The sequence below is a fragment of the Dipodomys ordii genome, unplaced genomic scaffold, assembly GCF_000151885.1.
Source record: "Dipodomys ordii isolate 6190 unplaced genomic scaffold, Dord_2.0 Scaffold13, whole genome shotgun sequence".
Classification (NCBI taxonomy): Eukaryota; Metazoa; Chordata; class Mammalia; order Rodentia; family Heteromyidae; genus Dipodomys; species Dipodomys ordii.
Genome location: NW_012267229.1, coordinates 23,375,854 through 23,397,893, shown reverse-complemented (window position 1 = coordinate 23,397,893; position 22,040 = coordinate 23,375,854). Strand labels below are relative to the sequence as shown.

General features: G+C 46.6%; 2 protein-coding genes across 2 annotated transcripts; both read left to right on the top strand.

Moving 5' to 3' along the window:
* The first annotated feature begins 4,360 nt into the window (after window positions 1-4,360).
* On the top strand, window positions 4,361-4,702 carry Wfdc12 (WAP four-disulfide core domain 12). Its single transcript, XM_013010717.1, has 2 exons — window positions 4,361-4,437; window positions 4,540-4,702. The coding sequence occupies exons 1-2, from the start codon at window positions 4,361-4,363 to the stop codon at window positions 4,700-4,702; spliced, it is 240 nt and encodes a 79-aa protein (XP_012866171.1).
* Window positions 4,703-12,633: 7,931 nt separating this feature from the next.
* Window positions 12,634-18,056, top strand: Wfdc5 (WAP four-disulfide core domain 5). The gene is made up of 4 exons (XM_013010841.1): window positions 12,634-12,718; window positions 17,063-17,203; window positions 17,288-17,428; window positions 18,020-18,056. Exons 1-4 carry the CDS (start codon window positions 12,634-12,636, stop codon window positions 18,022-18,024), a joined length of 372 nt encoding a protein of 123 aa, XP_012866295.1. The 3' UTR covers window positions 18,025-18,056.
* The last annotated feature ends 3,984 nt before the right edge of the window (window positions 18,057-22,040 follow it).

Sequence of the window (22,040 nt, the reverse complement as noted above, 5' to 3'; positions counted from 1 at the left end):
CCTCCTTATTCCCACCCTAAGACTTTTATAGAGATAGATCTGTGGCTAACGGGACTGCCAAGTGAAAGGCATCCTACAGAATGATTTCTGCTATCAAATCTCAGTGGCCGTGAATAGTAACACAGTTACACTCAGCTAATCTACTACTGTGGGGGTAAAAGATACATCCTCCCGGATGAAAGGCTCCTGCCTGCTTCTCGGCTTTGAGTATCCTTCCTGGGCCTGCCTGAGTAATAAAACTATAAATGCACCTGAGGATGATGACCCATCCCCTAGCAACTGGCAGCCAGTATGATTTTTTAAATGGAATCACCTTCTCCACTTGCTGAAAATGAGCAATAATTCAGCCTTACTGTGATGACACAGACAATCTCCTTGAATGCCTTAGTCGAAATAATTATGGATCATAACCTCACTCTCTTGGATTTCGTTATGGATGACTAACCGGAGGAAGGGGTGACTGTTGTCTTTTTTTTATTACTTTTATTTGAAAATGCTAAAAACAGAGGAGCTACAGTTACATCAGTCAGGCAGAGGGTACACTTACATTCGGGCAACTTTATTCCTCCCCTCGCTCTCTCCCAGTTCCTCCCTTGGACCCCACCCACAAGCTGTATAACTCATTTTCAACATAGTGACCAGTAAGGACCATTGCTATGTTTGTTCACCCTTTGTCCTTCCATTTCTGTTCCTCCCAAAAACTGATAGACTAACAGACAGAACAAGAAGAAAAGAAAAACAGCAAAAAAGAAAAAAAAAGTCATTTCCATTTCAGTAAACATTATTATTTTAGGGGGGGAGGGTCCGGTCATGGAGCTTGAACTCTGGGCCTGGGCACTGTCCCTCAGCTCTTCAGCTCAAGGCTAGCGCTCTACCACTTGAGCCACAGCACCACTTCCGGCTTTTTTATTTTTTCTTATGTGGTGCTGAGGAATCGAACCTAGGGCCTCATGCATGCAAGGCAAGTGCTCTACCACTGAGCCACCTTCCCGGCCCTCAATAAACATTATTTTATCTGATCAGATGCCCATAAGCATGGTGCCTTTCTGATCCTCTCCTAAGAATGTCCCTTGTCATTTTAAACCCACAAATAATGTGTGATAGTCCCTGAGCTAACAGGAAAGATGACATGACTCTCCAAGATAAACTCTGGTGGCTGGGATAATTTATATTAACAAGGCAGGAAAATCTTCAATCTTGACTCTCCAGATCCTTCCAAAACAAATCTAGCTTTTCTTTCTCAAAGTCAATTTATTGTGTCCAGAACCAAGCACATTTAACTGTCAGTAAGAGACAAGGAAATTCAGCAAGCTCTAAGGCACATGGAGTATAGAGGAGGACCACCCTGATCCATGAGCAAACACCACTTCCTGCTACCATAACACTCAGGTTTTGAACCTTGAATTCTAGGCCCCACCCCTCAATTCACATGTCCCTCCCCCAACACTAAGGCCCTGCCCCTTACCGCTCAGGCCTGCTATTCCAACCCACCAGGCAGACCCTGGAGACAGGAAGGGAATGAATAGAGACCCTTATCTGCCACAGAGGAGCCTGTCTACAACTAACTCGAGCTGAGAACGTGAAGATGGCCACCAATCACCCAACTAACAAGTTCTTGCTGCACACAGATCACATCCCTGTGGTTACATGGTTATTAGCAGAAAATCTGAAGAGACCCCCATTTTCTACAGAAAACACACATGAATCCAAGAGGAGACAAACAGAATTAGGAGAGAGAAGATACAGTAGAAAGAGGTCTGGAAAAAAAACATATCAAATGAGGAAAAGAAAGACCCAAATGTGCCTCTGCCAAAAAACAAGAGGAAGAAACAGGAAAAGGAAATTGACATTTATGCAAAACTCTTTGGTGAAAAGGTTACAAGTAGAAAAGACTCAAAATCAAAAATAAAAAGGAAGATTGAAAAGTAGGAAGACTGTGGTTCAAAGTCAGCCTGGGCAAAATGTTAGGGAGACTCCATCTTAATCAGTAACCCAGATGTGGTGATACATGCCTGTGGTCGCAACTATGCTGGAATCTGTAGGTAGGAGGATCTTGATCTGAGGGTAATCTTGGGTAGAAACGATAGACCTTACCTGGAAAACAACCAAAGGAAGAAAGGCTAGGGGTGTGGTTTAAGGGGTAGAGTCCTGCTCTCAACCCACACTGAGAACATATTTTGCTAAGGAAAATGAACTTAGTCACATCACAGAAAGACAATTACTCCATTGTGTGTTTACAGGAAGCATTTAAAGTAGTCAATCTTAGAAGCAAAAGAGAGGATAATGGGCTGATGGGAGGTAAAATGGGGAAGTGAAATCCACTGGATTTCTTGTCATATTAGCACAAAAAACAGTTTTGAGGAAAATAGCATCCGAACAAACAAAATGTTGTTTGTAAGATTTTTTTAAAAAATCTATCATGCTATCTAGGTGACCTAGCTAAATCTCTACCCTGACCTAATCTTGCCCATCTTTGAGGGAAGGATGACTGAACACCAAAACACCTCTTCAGATGGTCTAGCCAAAACCAGTTGGGTGTAAGACAACTGCTGGCTTGACCACAAGATGCTGAAGTTCCTGCTCTTCCCTCCGTGTCATGCTCCTAGTCCAGCTCCTAGACCTTGCTGCTGAGAGCTGGGATGAGACTATGCTGAGATCAGAAATAGAAAATACAGGTCTGGTATGGTAGCTCACACCTGTACTCCCGATCTTCAGAGGCTTAGGCAGGAGTATCATGAGTTTGAAGTTAACATCCTGCAGGAAAAAAAAAAGGAAGGAAGGGAAAGGAAGAGATAGCAAAAAAGAGAGAAAAGAAAGAAGGGAGGGAGGGAAAATATGAGAGAGAGAAAGAGAAAAAGGAAAGGAAAGGAAGAAGGAAGGAAGGAAGGAAGGAAAGGGAGGAAAGAGAGATCAAAAGAAAAAAGAAAGAAGGGGGAGGAGGGGGGAAAGGAGGAGAGAGGAAAAGAAGGAGGCTTGGTTCTTGCAATATTTCTATTTATTTTGAAAATTCATAATGAAAAGTTGGGTGAGGGAAGAACTAACCCACCCTAACATATTGTCATACACTCAATAGCTCCCCAGACTGGAACCAATAGCCAAATAGGCTGTGAGCAAGGCTACACTAGTGAAGTCAGAACCAAAGACCTGCCCCCACCCCCGTTCCCCCCATCCCCGTTCCCCCCACCTTGTAAGGAGGGCCATAGAGGCATCCTCCTTGGCTCCTGGTGACCTCAGGATCTGTTCTCTCCCTACTTTACCATGTGTAGCACTTCGACTGCAAATCCCTCCATTACTCAATATTCCTGGTGGAAATGTCCAGAAAGCCAACTCAGACCAGCTTAGGCAGCAGAGTGAATTCTGCAGGTGATGACTTAACTGTAAGTAAGGCTTGGATGCAGCTGGCATGAGGAAGAATATCGGTGGTGCCCTAGATTTCTTCACACAGTTCATCTCACATCTCCTCTTCCTGCCATGTTAAATTTATCTCCTCGCAGTATCTGGGAGTATCTCACCAAGTGACATGCCAAAGGCAAGGGCTCTTGGCTCTTTAGTACCAGTTCCAAGAGAGGCCTGCTGAAGCTCATCCTTAGCCCCCCCCCAACCTTGCTCATGACCCATATTCCCAAAGAAACACCCAAATCCAGAAATCTTGATAATGGATTCAAGAATCTCAGAAAGGGTCCAAGATGGGAGAAAGTTGGAGGCATCGTGCAGGTGTTTGTTTTTGTTTTTTCTTCAAGGATATAAAATAAAAAAGCAATCCCTAGGAAGGACTTATTTATGCACATGTCACATATGAGGAAACTGAGGCTTGGAAGGTCTCAGGTGACAGATGCAATGTGTGGCTGTGTCCACGCTGCATCAGCGGGTAGGATTAGGAGCCCCTGATCCTGGCACTTAAGGGTGGGTGTGGATAGAGCGGAGACTCAGGGGGTTTTGAGTGCTGTCATTCGGATTCTTCCCTAGGCTGAGGAGAACGTGTGGCAGCACAGGGAGGAGTCAGGGCTTCCTCTAGGGTGAGGTGCCAATGGAGAAGGCTTAGTGAAGAACTTAGTAAAGAAGGAAGAAGTCTGGTCCTGCCACTGCCAGGAGTGCATGCATCCCGAGTGATTCAAGCCCTTGCAGATCCTCTTTCTCTTGTGACCTTCTCCTCAGCTTGTGGATGTCTGCTTCTACTCCAGTGAAGAGATCTGGGGGGTGGGGAGGGAACCCAAGTCCTTCCCTCAGACTGATGGGCAATTCCTGCTGGGGAAGGCAGGTGAACCATCACCCAGCCCATGGTCATACCCAACAGGGAAACAGAAAGCCAGGCTCAGCTTCAGTGCCAGCCACACGAGCCCCTTTCTGATTTCAAGGCAGCATGAGGGCTGGCAGCTTCTTGGGCCTGATAGCGATCCTCCTTTTCCTGACTCTGGTGGCTGGGGAAGGTGTCAGTGACACCTGGTGGGCCACTGCCCCCAGTCTGGGGGAGTCCCTGAGAGCTGTGGGGGGCTCTAGGCCAGATGGAAGACCTCAGCTCACCCAGTAGCTGTTTCCTCCAGGTATTGAGAAATCAGGAGTTTGTCCAGGTGACGACATAATGGCGCTTGAAGGAAAATCCACCCCGGTGTCACACACAGACTGTGCTGGAGACATAAAGTGTTGTCGCTTCCACTGTGGCTTTACCTGTATACAGCCTGTGAGGACACTGGATCGAGGGTAAGGAGCCCGCTGCTCACCTCCCCTGCCTACCCACACCCCCACCCCCAGCCCTGGGAAAGCCCCAGGGAGCAGTCCTAGTCCCAGAGCTGTGTGGAGGAGTGGCTAAGGAGTGGCCATGTGCTCAGCCATCACCCAGTCTGGAGTCTCCATAGTACAAAGGAGGAAACAAGGAAGACAAGGTGTTGAGGCTACCCCATCATGGGGCATCATGGGAGCCTCTCCCCTCCCCTCTCCCCCACCCCTAGATCATCCCCATCCACCAAGGGTCCTCAGAGACCACCCTGGAGCCACTGTCCCTGGGTATCATCCGGATTGTAATAAGGAAGAAGAAATGGGTACCTTAATAAAAAACTAGCTCTGATGCCCTTATCACCAAAAGAAAGGGAAGAGACTCAGAGCCCAGGCCCCAGGGTCTGCTTCCCACCGCGCCCGGCCCCAACCCCCTCCAGCTGCTGCGACCCCACCCTCAGGAGTGGAGCCCTCATAAAAGAGGCCCCAAAGAGTTGTCTTGCCCTTCTATAAGGTGCGAACGAATATAGCATGAAGCCACAGACACCACGAAGAAGCGCTCACCAGAGACCAAAGCTGCTGGCACCTATGAGAAATCAGTGTTTGTTGTTTATGAGCCACGCCTACTCTAGGGAATGCGTCATAGCAACCCCAGCAGACATGTCCTAGTCAACATTATGAAATTGATAAAAGGGCGCCGGTGGCTCACGCCTGTCATCCTAGCTACTCAGGAGGCTGAGATCTGAGGATTGCGGTTCAAAGCCAGCCTGGACAGGACAGCGCCCAAGCCCAGAGTTCAAGCTCCATGGGGAAAAAGAAAAAAGAAAGAAAATTGATAAAAGATGGCCTGTCTACCAATAAATATGTATGGAAATTTTCTAGAAACAATTCTGATCGTATATTAAATAAGATTTTAAAAGGTCTTGACTGAAATTGTCCATTATCAAATTGTCTTTGGTTTTTGTTAAGATATGCGTTACTTTGAACAGGAGCCCTCTATTAAGTAAAAATATTCATTCTAGCCAGCACATTGTATGCCTGAAATAAAATTGAAATCAAAAGCTCTTGGATGTTTTGCAACCACTAATTAAATAATTGATTCAGAAAAGATGCTTTCAAATATTTATAAGTATCAGCTCATCCTCTCCTGCTTTATTTATTTATGTCAGTCATGGGACTTGAACTCAGGGCCTGGGTGCTGTCCCTGAGTTTTTGCACTCAAGGGTAGCATTCTACCACTAGTATCACTAATGGTTTTCTGGTGGTTAATTGGAGATAAAGAGTCTCATGGACTTTCCTGCATTAGCTGTCTTTGAACTGTGATCCTCAGATCTCAGGCTCTTGTGTAGCTAGGATTATAGACGTGAACCACCAGCACCTGGCTCCTGCCATATTTAGTGTTCCTAGGAAGGAAAATAGGTTTACAGATGGGAGAACTGACGCATTCCCGCTAACATCTTTGTCTTCACAACATTAAACTTTGGTCAGTTAGGCTTGCATTCCTCCCAAGATAATGCCACAGAAACAGACAACCTCCATTGCACATAGAAGCCTCTTGTGAAGTCATTTGCTCTTCTAATTCATTAACTTTCTTTTCTTTTATCTTTCTTTTCTTACTTTCTTTTTTGTTGGTCATGGGGCATGAACTTAGAGGCTGGGTGCTGTCCCTATGCTTTTTGTGCTCAAAGCTAGTGCTCTACCACTTTGAGCCACGGTGCTGGTTTTTTTTTTTTAATTTATTATGAAAATACTGTACAGAGGGGTTACATTTACATGAGCAAGATAATGAGTACATTTCTTATCAAGCATTGTAGCCTCCTCCTTTGTTTACCCTTCCCATCCCTTCCCAGCCCCCCCCACCTTGCCACCCAATCCTCCCCCCCCCACCACCAAAGTTGTGAAGTTTGTTTTCGACATGACAACTTGTACTTCTCATTGCTGCAACGGGTCCACCTGTATCCCTATTTAAATGATTGTTTTTTCCCTTCCCCTCCACAAATTATACCTACCTCAAATACAGTGAAAGCAGGGCTTATACCGTGGGGGAGGGTCATACAAAGCAACAAAGAAATCATCTTATAAATGTGTAAGAAACAATCACCTGAAAGAAAAAAAAAAACATTTGAATGCATATCTTAGGGTTCATTTCCCTAACATGAACTTATCTGACCTTTTCTGCTTGACTCAGACATATACTATTTATTGCAAATAAGGAAAACCATGGGACCTAAGTTTCTTTGGGCCTGGTTTACTTCATTTAATATAATTTTTTCCAAGTCTTCCCATTTCCTAACAAATGGGGCAATGTCATTCTTTCTGATGGAGGCATAGAATTCCATTGTGTATATATACCACATTTTCTTGATCCATTCAGCTACTGAGGGGCATCTGGGTTGGTTCCATATCTTAGCTATGGTAAATAATGCTGCAATAAACATAGTCGTGCTGGTAGCTTTAGTGTGGTCTTGTTTGTGAACATTTGGGTAAATGCCCAAATGCTGGGTCATAGGGGAGCTCTATGTGGAGTCTTTTGAGGAACCTCCATACTGCTTTCCAAAGTGGTTGAACAAGTTTACACTCCCACCAACAATGCAGTAAGGTTCCCTTCTGTACACATCCCCTCCAGCATCTGTTGTTATTAGAGTTCTTGATTATAGCCATTCTAACTGGTGTGAGGTGGTATCTCAATGTTGTTTTGATTTGCATTTCTTTTATGGCTAGGGAGGTTGAGCATTTCTTCATGTGTCTATTGGCCATCCTTCTTTCCTCTTCAGAGAAGTTTGTCTTTAAGTCTTTAGCCCACTTATTTATTGGGCAGTTGCTTCTTTGAGGATTTGTTGTTGGGGGATTTAATTTTTTGAGTTCCAGGTATTTTTAGATATGAGACCCTTGTCTGTTGTAAGGCTAGTGAAGTGCTTCTCCCAATCTGTGGGTTTTCTATTAATCTTGCTAGCTATGTCCTTTGCCATGCAGAAGCTCTGCAAGTTCATGCAATCCCATTTGTCGAACCTTTCTTTGATTTGTTGTGTTTCTGGGTCTCTATTAAGAAAATTGTGGCCTGTGCCAAGGAGTCCTAGGGTTTCTCCTATTCCATCCTGTAATGTTTTCAGGGTGTCTGCTTTGACTCCAAGGTCTTTGATCCATTTGGAGTTGATTCTGGTGCAGGGTGATATATAAGGATCTAGTTTTAGTTTTCTGCAAGTAGTTAACCCATTTTGCCAGCACCATTTACAGTGCTGGTTTTCTGGTGGTTAATTGAAGATAAGAGTCTCATGGAGACTTTTCTGCCTGGGCTGGCTTTGAACCTTGATCCTCAGATCTCAGCCTCCTGAGTAGCTAAGATTACAGGCATGAGCCACTGGTGCCTAGCCAATTCATTAACTTTCTAGAGATAACATTTGTCTACAGAAATTGGAAGGACTGAGAAGCTGAAAGGTATGACAAAGAAAAGTGTTTTTTTTGTTTTGTTCAACAAGTAAAATTGTATAAAGAAAAGAAGAAGAGAGAGAAGGATGGAAGGAGAAGTCAAGGAGGAAGAAGGAGGTAAGAGAAAAGAAAGGAGTTGGAGGGATTATTCTAGATTCAAAGAAACTGCAGGGGCATTCCACCAGTGCAGTGTTTGCATCTTGTGTGGATTTCGATTCAAACAACTTGATAGTCATTTTCCAGATAATAAGAGAAATCAAAATCAAATAGTGTTTCTGAGTGTGGTGACCCATGTCTGTAATCTCAGCTACTAGGGATGCTGAGGAAGAATGATTGGAGTTTAAGGACTGTATCCTCAAAAATGCAAACAAAAAGAGTGAGTGTATAGCTGAACTACTGGGATGCATAGCAAAAACTAGGCCCTAGATTCCATTTCCAGTACCATGTGTGTGGGGAAGGGGGGCAAATACAATGCTAAGATATCAATGCTAATTTAGTTGTGTAGAGGAATGGCACTGTGATTTATGAGAACATGTCCTTACATCTTTTTGAATCATGGTCTCACTATGTAGATACTCAGGCTAGCCTGGAACTTACTATAGAACCCAGGCTGACCTTGAACTTGTGATCCTCCTGCTTCAGCCCTCCTAATGGGGTCTGGGATTACGGATATGTCCCACCAGACCAAACCTAAAAATGTCCTATTTCTTAAATATCCACGTTGAAATATTTAAGAGTAAAATAGATTATAAATGTACTTAAAATTCTTCAGTTTAAAAAAAGAGTAGGGTCAGGAGGCTGAGATCTGTGGATCATGGTTTGAAGCCAGCCTGAGCAAGAAAGTCAGTGAGACTCTTAGCTTCAATTAGCTACCAAAAAAAGCCAGATGTGGAGTTGTGGCTCATGTGGTAGATGCTAGCCTTGAGCAAAATAATGCTCAGGGACAGTGCCCTGAGTTCAAGTTCCAGAACCAGCACACACAAATGGACCATATGTATGGGAGAGAAAGTTGAAAATTGTAAAACAGCATATATCTAATGAGAATCATCTTTGCTCGACTTACTTATCTTTAAATGTTAAAAATTTGGTAGTGAATAAAGATGTTCATTGTTTAAAGAAAAAAAAAGAAGAAGGCTATCCATGAGAAAATGGGGCTGTAAGATGGGTACTATTGATCCAGGATAAGTAAGTAGTATTTCATAAAAAGTAGTTACCATTTTTTGTGCATTTAAAAAAATTGTGATAGTTTTTGCTGCAGCAAATTTTTGGAACTTAGCAAATGATGACCAGGCTAATTTGGAAGAATGAAATTGGGACCTGAAAATATTGAAACTGTACATTAGCAGCTAGGAATGGATACCACAAGTCACTAAAACACATCATGAAGCAATGTCACCATTACAACAACAAGACGTATACAAGAATAAGCAGCCCAACGGCAGAGGACAAAAACCCCAAAATAGACCCTATGACATAGGAGGCTTGAATTTTTTATAAAGTTCTCAGTTCCAATCAATGGCAAAAGTTTGAATTATTAATTAAATGCTAATGGAACAATTGGTTAACAATACAAGGAAAATGTATTTTCTTTTTTGTTTTTTGTTTTTTTTTTTTATGTGTTGGCTTATTTATTTTTGTGCCAGTCCTGGGGCTTCAACTCAGGGCTTAGGTGCTGCCTCTGAGCTTTTGTGCTCAAAGCTAGCACTGTACTATTTGAAATCCACTTCTGGTTTTGCTGGTTATTTGGAGATAAGAGTCTCATGGACTTTTCTGCCCAAGCTGACTTTGAACTGTGATCCTCAGATCTCAGCCTCTTGAGTAGCTAGAATTACAGGTGTGAGCCACTGGCGCCTGGCAGGAAGGATGTGTTCTGTCTTACATACTGTTACAGCATATACCATGATAAATTTCCAGATGGATGAAAGAATTCATGTTCTCAAAAAAAGAGAAGAAAATGTAACAAATATTTATTAGACCTCAGTGAAAAATCTAATTTGACTATCCTAACACTTTCAAATTCAACACAAAGCTAAGGGGGAAAAAAGAAAGGATTTAGAAAAGATAATCAAAATAAGCATTTGTCAAGCTCCTCTTAGTTAGTGGTCAGAACTACCCTGTAAAATAAATACTAGTATCTCTGTCTCTATTTTATAAAATAACTGAGGCTTCGAAAAGTTAAGTCACACATTTAGAACTTGGTGGTACTAAGATTCAAAATCATGCCTGAATTACTAACCACTTTTTGTACTATCTCTCATGTATGATAAAATAAAAATATCCTTAATATGTAAACAGCTCTTACAACTCAAAAATAATAACACTTCAAAAATGAACAAAATGTCATTTATAATAACACTGAATCCCAAAAGTAACATCAGACCATAGAAGATAAAGTTAAGAAGAGCTTGAGAACTTAAAAGTCAGTATGAGGGATTTGGGTCAAACTTAAGGAAGAACTAATTTCTTGCCTGGCTGTTGTGAACTGCAAAAGGCGAAGGAGACAAGGCCTAGAATGTCAGCTTTTTTTCCTCATAGTCAGATGGATTATTTTCCTGCTTTCAACACCCAGGAACTAGAGAAGCAATAGGGGAAGGCCCAGCCTAATCCTGAGAACTAGGTGCATCTTTGGGTTCATCCTCCGTCATATCTGGCGCCATTTCAGGATCTTTCCAATAGAGAGGAAGGACTTGATCTCAGTGCCAATAGACTACTGTGTTCCCTGGCCCTATGAAATGCCAAATCTCTACAACCTCTCTCCCACCAAACATAGGAGCAAGCCCACATGGCAGGTATGAAACCTCGGGTGGTGTCCCTGACTCACATGACATTCTTGCTTAGAACCTTCTGCAATCAGGGAAGGAGTGCCATTGGCATTTTCATCTGCTCCAGCCCTCAAATAAGCCAAACCAAAGCCGTGCTCTGCCCATCCCAGATAGCCAAGCCAGCCCTGGCATGGGGCAGCTCCACCTGTTGCCTTTGGAAGTGATCTTCCCAAAGATAGGAGTGTTTCTCTTTCATCCACAGGGGCCCAAGAGAAGCAGCCAGGGCTGGGCTCACTTCCCAGGTCAAGCTGAGCCCATTTCTCTGGCAGGCAGCGTTGACCCCAACCCTTTGCTGCCTTCCTTCCCAGATGCCCAGAACTCTGCCAAGTCCTCCTTGCCATATAAAAAGGTCTGACTCATTACCCTGAACACTGTCGATTAACCCAAACTTGGAAATGCAAAACTAAAAAGGACTGTATTTGGGGATCTGGGGAATTGCAATTCAGGAGGCACAGGTCTACGAATTCTGAATCGGTGTTATGAAGAAGGCAGGAAAGTCAGAGCTTAACTGGGAAGCAGTTGACAAAACAATAAAGACAATAAAAAATCACTTTGTAGGAATCATCTGTGGAACACTGAAAAAGAACAGAAGGTAGATGATCAAAGAAGATAAATAAAATAATCATATATTTGTCCATAAAACAAGATTCCAACAACCTCTTATATAATTGTGCCTCTGGGCACAATTCTAGCCTCTGGCATGTCCCAGAACTTCCAGATACCTACAGTCAATGCAGCCACCTCCTGACTCCTGTGTGTGTGTTTGTGTGTATGTGTGTGTGTGTGTGTGTGTATACAAATGCATGCATACACGTGCAGGTCTTAAGGCTTGAATTCAGGGGCATGGGTGCTGTCCTTGAGCTTTTGTGCCCACGGCTAGCTCTCTACCACGTTAGCCACAGCTTCACTTTCAGTTGTTGTTTTTTTCCCCGTGGTTAGTTGGAGATAAATGTCTCATGGACTTTGCTGCCCAGGCTGGCTTTGAACTACAGTCCTTAAACCTCAGTCTCCTGAATAGCTAGGATTACAGGTATGAGCTACCTCATTCCAGCCTGTCTGGAATTCTGTCTCTATTTTTAAAAGTTCTCTCAGGCCAAGGATCTAGTTCAGTGGTAGAACACTTGCCTAGCATGTGTGAGGCCCTAGGTTTGATGCCCAGCACCTCCACATTCCCAACACACAGAGAATGGAAAGAGAAAGGATGGATAAATGTAGTCATAATGCTCAATGTATATACGTGAACATGGGACTAGGAAACTAAATGGTAGGAGGTGGGAGAATCATCCAGGGAGTGCCTCTGACCAAGATATATTGCACGCACAAATGGACAGCCCAAGCTAAATTTTTTTTTTACAGTAAAAAGGAAGACCGAAAAGACAGATGAGAAACACTGAGGTCCAAAGAGCAAAAGACTTGCCCAATATCAGAGCCCAAGTCACTAATACAGGCAGAACTGGATCCAAGGCCCCAACACGAAAGACCTGCCTTCAGTTATTGCACAAATACCCCAACGGAGGCTCTTAGGCAGAGGGTGGGGTCACGACGAAGGAGACTCACGTCCCTAACCCCACCCCTGCTCCTCCTCCCCTGACTAACCGCTGTAGCCTCTCTGGGGCTGCAGGTGTTCATTTGAGGGCCTCTGGGCCCTAATCTGATTAGGTGTCGTGGTAGAAACATGAGGATCCAGAGCTACTTCTTTCTGATGGTTCTCCTGGCTTTAGGGAGCCAGCTGCCCAGGGTGTCAGGCTGGAAGAAGGGAGGTAAGTGTGATAGCTCCAGAGACCAGGTGGTTTGCTCTGTGTGTATGTGTGTGTGTGTGCTCACGCGCGCGCACACGCTTACGCACCTGTGCTTTCAAGAGAATGCTTTTTTTTTTTTTCGGTTGGTCGTGGGGCCTGAACTCTGAGCCTGGGTGCTGTCCCTCAGCTCTTCAGCTCAAGGTGAGTGCTCTACCACTTGAGCCACAGCACCACTTCTGGTTTCCTGGTGGTTAATTGGAGATAAGAGTCTCACAGACTGTCTTGCCCAGGCTGGCTTTGAACCACGATCCTCAGATCTCAGCCTCCTGGGTAGCTAGGATTTCAGGTGTGAGCCACTGGCACCCAGCTGAGAATGCATTTTTTTCTTTGTGGATTTTTCCGGCTGGTCTTATGCTGTGTCTCTTGGTAAATATCTTCCTGCTAGTATTCCATGCTTGTCTGTGCCTGTGTTTAGGGGCATACCCCTGCCTCTGTGTGCATGGATGTTTGGAGGCCTGATTGTCAGGTGTGAACCTCCACACACATACACTCGTATCCATGTGTGTCTGTGCATGTATGTTTCTGTGCCCCTGAGTGTCCACCCTGTGTCCATCTGTGTCCCCCTCTTCTCCATGGTCCTATAATTCTCACCATAGGATGTGAGCCTTCTCTGGTCCTCTCTGGCAGAAGCCACATCTGTAGAAGGGACTTGGAGTTGAAGGAAACGTGGCTCTTGGAATGTAGCATCTGTTGGAAGGAATCTGCCACTTGGCTCTCTTCTCCCTCCCTCACATGCTGTCCCCACCCCGTCCCCTGACAAGACTCAGGCTGGCCTGTTGGCAACAAGGGAGGTGTGAATGCTTGAGTGGCTAGACAGGTGGCTTCCAGTCTGAGCGAGGCCACCCCTTCCATCCTCCGCTGGGGCTGGAATGCTCTGACCTACATCCACCTGTGCAGCCCTGGAGGAGTGGGTAGTTATGAGAATGGGTCCTCTTTCTCCGCAAGGCCCTAGGGAGCAGGTTCTGCATCCTTTCTGCCCCTTGAAGCTTATGGAAGCACAGGTCTCTGCCCGGTGCATGAGCTGGGATGGGGAGAAGGGAGGCTCAGAGCAGCCAGGCTGAGAGAAGAACCACGCCGGCGGGTTCCAAGGCCAAGCCTTGAGGCTGTGACTCATGCCCCGGCACCACACACAGGCTCTCTGCAATGTGGTGAGCCAGCACTGTTTTATTCCCATTTTTTTCAGAGGAGGAAACCATTTGCCCAAGGCCAAAGACTGGCTCTGAGTGAGTATCGAAGGTGGCATCTGAGTTTATAGCTTTGCAATCAGAAAGACTCAGCTCACCAACTTCCTCCCTGTGAAATGGGGCCCATGCTTCCCTTTTGGAGTAATAAAAAGCATCCTGAGGAGTGAGTACAGCGCAAGTGGGTGATACCGAGAAGCAAAGCAACCAGGAGGCCCAGAAGCCACGTCTCCATACAGCCATGCTTGGCTGCTCAGGGTGGGTTCTGCAGCCTGCAAGCGCTTGGGCCTGCGCAGTACCTTTCTGCATGCCCTCCTTCTGTAGCTCCTTTGATTCACCAGAACCCACTGTGCCCTGATTTCTTTACCATGAGACAGCTGCCTGGTCCTCAGCTAACAGCAGCACAAGATGCTGAGGTCGAGGGAGGGGAAGCGTTAGGGTGTTGTCTGTGGAAGGTCAGTCACCACTGTTTGTAAGACTCTGCCCCTCCTTGCATTCGAATGTTGGGTGCCTTTGGTACAAAGAGCTTAGTAAACAATATGTGCCTAGTGAAATGGTTTCAGTGGTGATATCATATTGGGAATAAACCTGTGTATGTGTAGCTCTGTGTATATCAACTGTTGATGGTTCTGTCTACACACATCTGCATGTGATACATGCATGTCTAAATGTGAAAGTATGTGTGTAGGCATGTGTACATAAATAATGACATGTGTATATTTGACTGTGTATGTCCCATTTTATTTTATTTTTTTACATAATCTCCTTTTTTATTGTGAAAATACCATACAGAGGGGTTACAATTACATGTGTGCGCAAGATAATATCAAGCATTGTTGCCTCCTCCTTTGTTTCCCCTTCCCATCCCTTCCCATCCCCCCTACCCTCCCACCTCCCCCACCCCGGCCAAAGTTGTAAAGTTCGTTTTTCGACATGACAACTTGTACATCTCATTGTTGCAATGGGTCCACCTGTATCCCTATTTAAATTATTTGGTTTTTCCCTCTCCCTCTACAAATTATACCAACTTCAAATACAATGAAAGCAGGGGTTATACCATGGGGGAGGGACTGTATGTCCCATTTTAAATGGGTGGATGTTATTGCTTGTATATGTGTGAATATGTATATATATATATGGATATACATGTGTGTATGTATATATAAGTGTGTATATATGTGTGCATATGTATTTATGTATAGGTATGTATATATATATACATTCACACATACATATATAAAACTATCTTATGTGTAAGTTGCTCTTCTTGTAGAAATAAAAGGTTGGCTGTCAGTAATGTCATAGGTCAAGCTGACCATGAATTATGCGTGTAGATCTAAATGTGCTCGTGTGTTTGATTGTTGGTGTATCTACCTCTGCAAGATGACTGTCTCTTTAAACCAGGTCTGGTGTGGTTACTCACTCCTTGAGTCTACACATCCATGGCTTCTAGCTATGTATGTGCCTATGCTGTGCCGAGTGCCTCTCAGGGAACATGGATCCTGGTTATGGAGGGATGGTTAGGAGGGCGGAGAAACAGAGCTGGTGTGACCACCCAAACCCCTTCACACTCCTCTGCGTGCTGTAGGCCATTATGTCTGGCTCCACCCTGTAGCTTGGTAGTTCTTCCAACTTGAAGCGCCAACTCTCAGCCCCTCTCCCTGTCAGCCTATTCCTCAGGGCCCAGCCCCTGGCCACTCCCCCTAGAAGTTCCGGGCTTCTATTCCCTACCCACCCTGTGCCACCTGCTCCTCAACACACAGCTCCCACTCGTCTGGCTGTGAGCTCAGGTTGCTCTGTTTGGCCCATTCTTTGAGGCCTGAGCTTGAGTTCAGGACTAAACCCTATACTTAAGACAGTCTCCCAAGGCCCTCCAAGTTCCCCTTAAGAGAGGCTCATTAGAGCCGGGGCTCTCTCCCAGGTAAACCTTTTTATCCAGCAGGGGGCAGCAATTCAACTGAAACGAACTGAAGCTGACACTGAGCACTCTCTTTGTGGGGATCAGATCACCCACTACGGGTGCAGTGTGCAGCCGGCAGTCACAACCCTGGATCCAGCTGCTATGGAAGGCTCCCAAACGTCTTCTTTGGTGCTAGACTGAAGTAGAGCCTGCAGCCCAGTCTCATCCCTAAAGCCCCAAAGCAACCAGGTCATGGAGGTCATGGAGGTCATGGAGGGAACAGGCCTTGGAAGTCCTAGCCTCAGGACTGTGTGGGGTGGGGCTGGCCACTCCCCCTCTAATCCTTGACGTCTTTCTCCAAGTGGAGGGAGATACTGGGTATGGGACGTCTGGGAACAGCCCCAAATCCCAACAAGAAGAGTGTCTAGGTATAGGACAGACCATTGCGCAGCTGTAGAATATAGTAATAGAGTGAACACTTACATCTAAAGCTATGCAACAGTGACAGTGTGACAGTGTGCCAAGGCAGATGTGGCCAGCTGTGGCATGTGACGCTGCGCCAGGCCGGCAGCCAGGTGTCCCACGTGCAACACGGAGTCTCCCTTCAAAATCTTTTCTTTCCAGCAGTCACTGAGCCACAAGCACTGTGCACCCAGTACTAGGCTGGAACCCATGGTGAGCTGAGGTGAGGGAGAGGGTGACCAGGCTCAACTCTGACCAATGAGGCGTGCAGACAACTGTAGTCATATACTCTGAGGGGAGGATCATTTGGAACCGTGTAGTCAGTAGTCAGTGTGGGATCAGGGGCAGAGGGTCTTCTGCAGAGGTGATGTGGCAGTGAAGATGAATGTAGGGACTGGGTAAATGAGATACAGGGACCAGCATGAGGGAAAGGGGTGTGTCCAAAACAGAGGCCCTGCTGAGTAGATTGAGGGACACTGACAGTCACTTATGCATTGTGGGTGTGGCCTGTAGGCTAGTGGGGAGCAGATCGGGGGCTCCCTCCAGCAAGAATGGTACAGAGTAAGACCAGGGAGCTTGACAAGGGCCAGACCAGGCATGACCATATTTCCCACTATGGAGATGTTGGCCCCTACGATTTTGTTTTACCTGCCCATTGATGCCATATGAATCTCAGAGGAAAACTTTCCAGAGGACACGCAGTGACTAAGGGATGGAGACTGAACTATCTCCAGCTACAAGATATGGGGGTTCTTTTCACAGAGAAATCAGGGGGCTGCCCACCAGACGATGGGCCCTGCGCCCTGTCAGTGCCTGACCAGTGCATGAGTGACCGCCAGTGTCCCTCAACCTACAAGTGCTGCTACCGAGCTTGCTTCCGCCAGTGTGTTCGCAGGGTCTCAGGTAAGCGCCTCCCCTACCTGGCTGACCATTCAAGCTCCAGGGCCAGTGCAGACAAGCAGGGCTCACCCAGGCTTCTTGTTGCAGTAAAGCTGGGCAACTGCCCCCGGGACCCACTGCACTGCCTCAGCCCCACGAAGCACATGTGTAACCAGGACTCCGACTGCTCCCGCAGCAAACGCTGCTGCCCCACCGCCTGTGGCCGAGACTGCAGGGATCCCACCAGAGGTACAGCTCCTGGGGCCTCCAGGCCTTCCCTCTCGGACATTACTTCCAGTTCAACAAGCTCAGCAGGTTACCTCCCCAGAGCCAAGGCCTCCATAGGCCTGAGCTGAAGAAGCAGATGGGGAGTATAAGAGGTCCTGGGGGGTGGGGGTGCATATGGAGGAAATGAGTGTGTGTATAAATATATACAAGGGGGGGGGACTGTGCCAGTACTGGGGCTTAAACTCAGGGCCTGAGCACTGGGCCTTAACTTTTTCGCTCAAGGCTGGCACTCTACCACACTGAACCACAGCTCTATTTCTGAGGTTTCATTGTTTAATCAGCAATGAGAACCTCATGAACTTCCTGCCTGGGCTAGCTTTGAACTGTGAGCCTCACTTCTCAGCCTCCTGAGTAGCTAGGATTACAAGCAAGAGCTCTGGCACCTGGCCCTTCTTGATTCTCTTAATGTGCTGCAACTTAGAATGGCTCTGAGCTTCAGTGTGCCCTTTTGAAGGACACAGGGAGCCATGCTTTGGTAGTCACCAGAGCTAGGATGATGGGGCCTGGATGGGGGATTGACTTTTCCTTTTTTCTCTCTCTCTCTCTCCTCAGGCTAATTCTGGTTTAAGATTCATGGCTCCATATCCAGCTCAGGGTCCTAACAGAAAGAGATGACAGAAGGATCCATCTCTGCCAGGGGTAGCTAAACATTCACTTGCTGTCACTTCCCAGCAACCCTTGCTTCTCCTCCTGAGAATTAAGGTTCATCACGGGACCACAGAGGGATTTGTCTTTACCAGCCCAGTGCCCTGAAATGGCCACACTGAGCTTCCCACCCTGACCAACACCCGTGTTTACATCTTGTGTATCTTGTTCCTCTTCTAAAATGTTCAATTCAGGTAACCCTACCCCCTAAAAATGTATGTCCAGCCAGGTCCCAGTGGCTCATGCCTGTAATCCTAGCTACTCAGGAAGCTGAGACCTGAGGATCATGGTTCAAAGCCAGTCTGGAGAAGAAAAGTTTGTGAGACTCTTATTTCCAATAAACTTCTAAACCATCAAAAAAAAATGGAGGTATGGCCTTTTTAAGTCTTGAGGAAAAGAGAAACGAAAAAAGCTGCCCAAACTGTGAGTGAGTTCAAGCTACAGGACTGAAACAGAAAAAAAAAAAAAAGTATGTCCAGCAGAATTTTCCACACACCAGTTCATTCATAATTTCAGTTGTACCTGTAAAACAGCATGATGTATTCAGGCCACCTGTAATACTGTGTTTCCCTTCAGATGATTCATTTTTGTATGCAATGAAACCCATTTCAAAAGCAAATCTGACCTCACTACTATGGAAGCGATAAGCAAGATCACTGACCACACAGAGAGAATGTAAGTGGGAAATCAAATTCGACCAGAATGGCTCAGTTCCATTCAATTAATTCATGTCCAATTAAATAATATTATTAAACTCTAGCTAGATAAGGCTCCTTGCCAAGACTGAGCCTGCAGCCCACTCCTTGTCTCTGCTTTAATAAATGGGAGATTAGCAAGGGCAAAAGAGCTGTCAGTGCTCTAAGTTGAGAATCTCTGGCTGCCACAAGCAGGACTGAAAAGGGAATCAGTCTCACTCCAGGAGTTGATGTTGTGTCATCTTACATCCAAGTGCTCACTAAGATCATTTGGGACTGTCCTACCTTAGGAGACACGATGCTTGGACAGCTGGGATGACATGTTTAGAGTGGGTCTCTTCCTGATGTTGGACTATACCTCACTTACTTCAATTCTCCCAGACTCCTGCCTACAGTCAGGGCCTAAGGAGAGAAGGGGATGAGCCCAAGTAAAGTCCTTTACCCATCTGGTCTTCTGGTTGGGAGGTGGAAAGAATTCCACTTCCTGGCTGCTGTAGTCCTTCTCACAAGATTCAAATACTTGAACTGTGGACTCAAAGTAACCAGTGCAGCAACTTAGATTCAAGGTGATGCCTGAGAGAGGAGATAAAGAACAGAGAGTCCTTTGTGGGAGGCCCTGAGCTTGTGGGACCTGGGCTCTATCTCTGGATCCTTCTGGGTCTCAGATTCCCCACCCAGAACCTCCAGGAGTTAACACGGAGAATGCTGAGGATTGTGTGTTCAATGACTGCAGTTGCCTCCTCCCTCCCACATTCCCACCTTTCTAGAGCTTCCCTGGGGAGCCCTGTGCATGAGGGAGGGCTTGCTTAGGGACCTGCTTTGGCTGATGGGCTGTGGGTAGAAATGGCAGTGTGCAGTTCCTCAAGACAAGGAATTGATTTACCATAGTAAGAGCCTCGTGCCAATATCGATTATTCATCTATAGCAATACACATCTTAATGCCTTCCACTTTAAAACACCACCTCATTCATCCACCCCCTATCCCTGAGAAAGGTAGGCAAATTGTTATTTTGATTTGACAGTGGAGAAGCAGTAGCTCTGAAAGTACTGAATTGGCCAAGATCCCTAGCAGAAAGGAGAGCAAGAGCGAAAGAGAGAGAGAGACAGAGACAGAGAAACAGAGAGACAGAGAGATAGAGAGACAGAGACAAAGAGACAGAGAGACAGACAATGAGAAAAGAGAGACAGAATTTCAAACAACATAGGTCGCTCACATGTTATCTGTGGCATAGAACTGGCATAGGGGACAATTGGCAGAGGAACTGTGCTTCTTAGACTTGTCACGTCTTATCCGTGAGGTTGTATGAGAACAGCACCCTGCAGATGTGCTTGCAGCCTGAATGAGACGAGGCCCTATACTTGGGCCAAGTAAGTTCTCAACAATGGTAAATATGGTCATTTAGACCAACAGCTGTCAACCCAGGGTCTAGTCTTCAGTACCCTGTCCCAGACACACCCACAACAGCCCTCACTCACAGATCACAGCTGTTTGCCCCCCCCAACCCTTCTGGAAGGTGGGACTCAGGACTCCACCTGCAGGTGAGGATGCTGACTCTTGGGGCACGCACCTGGCTAGGGCTGGACTGCTCAGGCACAGGCCAGGAGGCCCCTGGGATCTGAAGCTGCCTTGTCCAACTCCTTCCCCCTCGTCCCGACAGGCTAGGCAAGAGCCTGGGTCTCCTCTGTACACTGCAGAGCACAGAGCCTTTGGCCCTGGCCAAGTCTGTGTCAGGAAATGACTGAGCTAAGTCTGTCACAGCAGCAGGCACTCCATGAAGCAAAATACTGCTACTGCCACTCCTGGGCCCGAGACGGAGACTTCTCTCCAGAGGGGACACCATCCCTCTAAGTGGCCCATCCTTCTGCGCCCCTGATCTGTGGACATGGCTGGGTTGTTGGGCGCAGTCTCCAGACAACACCCCTCAGCTCTCACCCGAGTCAGGAATAGAAGCCACCGCCTCCGGCCGCCCCGCGGCCTCCCTCCCTCCGCTGGCAGCGATCGATGCGGCCTCAGCCGCGGGGGACGGAGGAACAAGAAAGGAGGGGGCCCGCAGAGAGACGCAGCAGCGGGGCTGCGGGGCTGCGAGGAGGCCTGCACCGGCCCGGCGGCTCCTCTCCGCCCCTGCGCCTTTTGGAGACAGGCGAGCAGGGAACACAGATGCCCAAAAGGGGGTTCCCCCCAGCCCGCCGACTAAGTCTGAGTCCTGCTTGGGGAGAGGCGTGGTGCTGGTAAGGTAAGGGGCTGAGGGAGTGGGAGGCATGGACTGCCCAGGCGGGGGCAGTGGGCCGGCCAGGCTTTGGGGAGACTGGAGTGCGTCCTGCTTGCACATCTGTAAAATGGGACTAATAAACCTCCCTGGCTGCCCTGGTTAAGAGGATTCACGGAAGTGCAGCTGGCGGGGTGGGCGGCACAGGAAAGTACTAGATAGACTGGAGGTGTTCAAAAATAAGCATCCCAAGGCTCCAGCTGAGGTGGGCTGTGAACCAGCTGAGTAATTTTGAGCTAGTCCCCCAACCTTTCTTACTGATCGCCAGATTCTTGTCAAGCAACATTTGTTTCACTAAGTCCTCTGCTTCCTAAAGCAGGAAAGTGAGTTGTAGGCAGATAGAGGGATTTGCCGGAGATCATGCTTCTAATGGATGATGGAAATGGCTTGGGAAGTTTTTCACCTCCTGAGGGTAAAATCCAGGTGGAAGAGGTCAGAGTAGACCTGCCCCCCTCCCACTCATCGTTCCTGTGCACTGATTATGCCCCAGGACCGTGCTGCGGCTAGACACACTGCAGCATCGACTCCTAAGCCTCTTATAGGAAGAATGATGGTTTCCTGCTTGCAGATAGAAATGTGAGCTCAGAGAGGGCAGTGGATCCACTCAACATCAACAGCTGGCCCATGAAAGACTCATCAGAATTTGAACTCATGTTTGACCAAAGAGAAGCCCCAGGAATGGTTACTATTCCCTTAATTAAGGGAATATTAATGCACTGAGCTCCCAGTGTATTCCTAAGGCTCTGAACACCATCAGGAAAACAATTTATCCAAAGTTCATCTAGGCTAACTCCTAGAACAGGACCACTGACCTGAGGTTGCACAAGAGACAGAGCTAAGGGCAGAATCAGATTCCAGCCCATCTAAACAAAGCCAGAGTGAAAGGCAGCCAGGCTTGGGTGCTGGATGTATGCTAGATCCCCAGGCCCACCATGGATGAGTTTATATCGGTCAGGAGTCAAGAC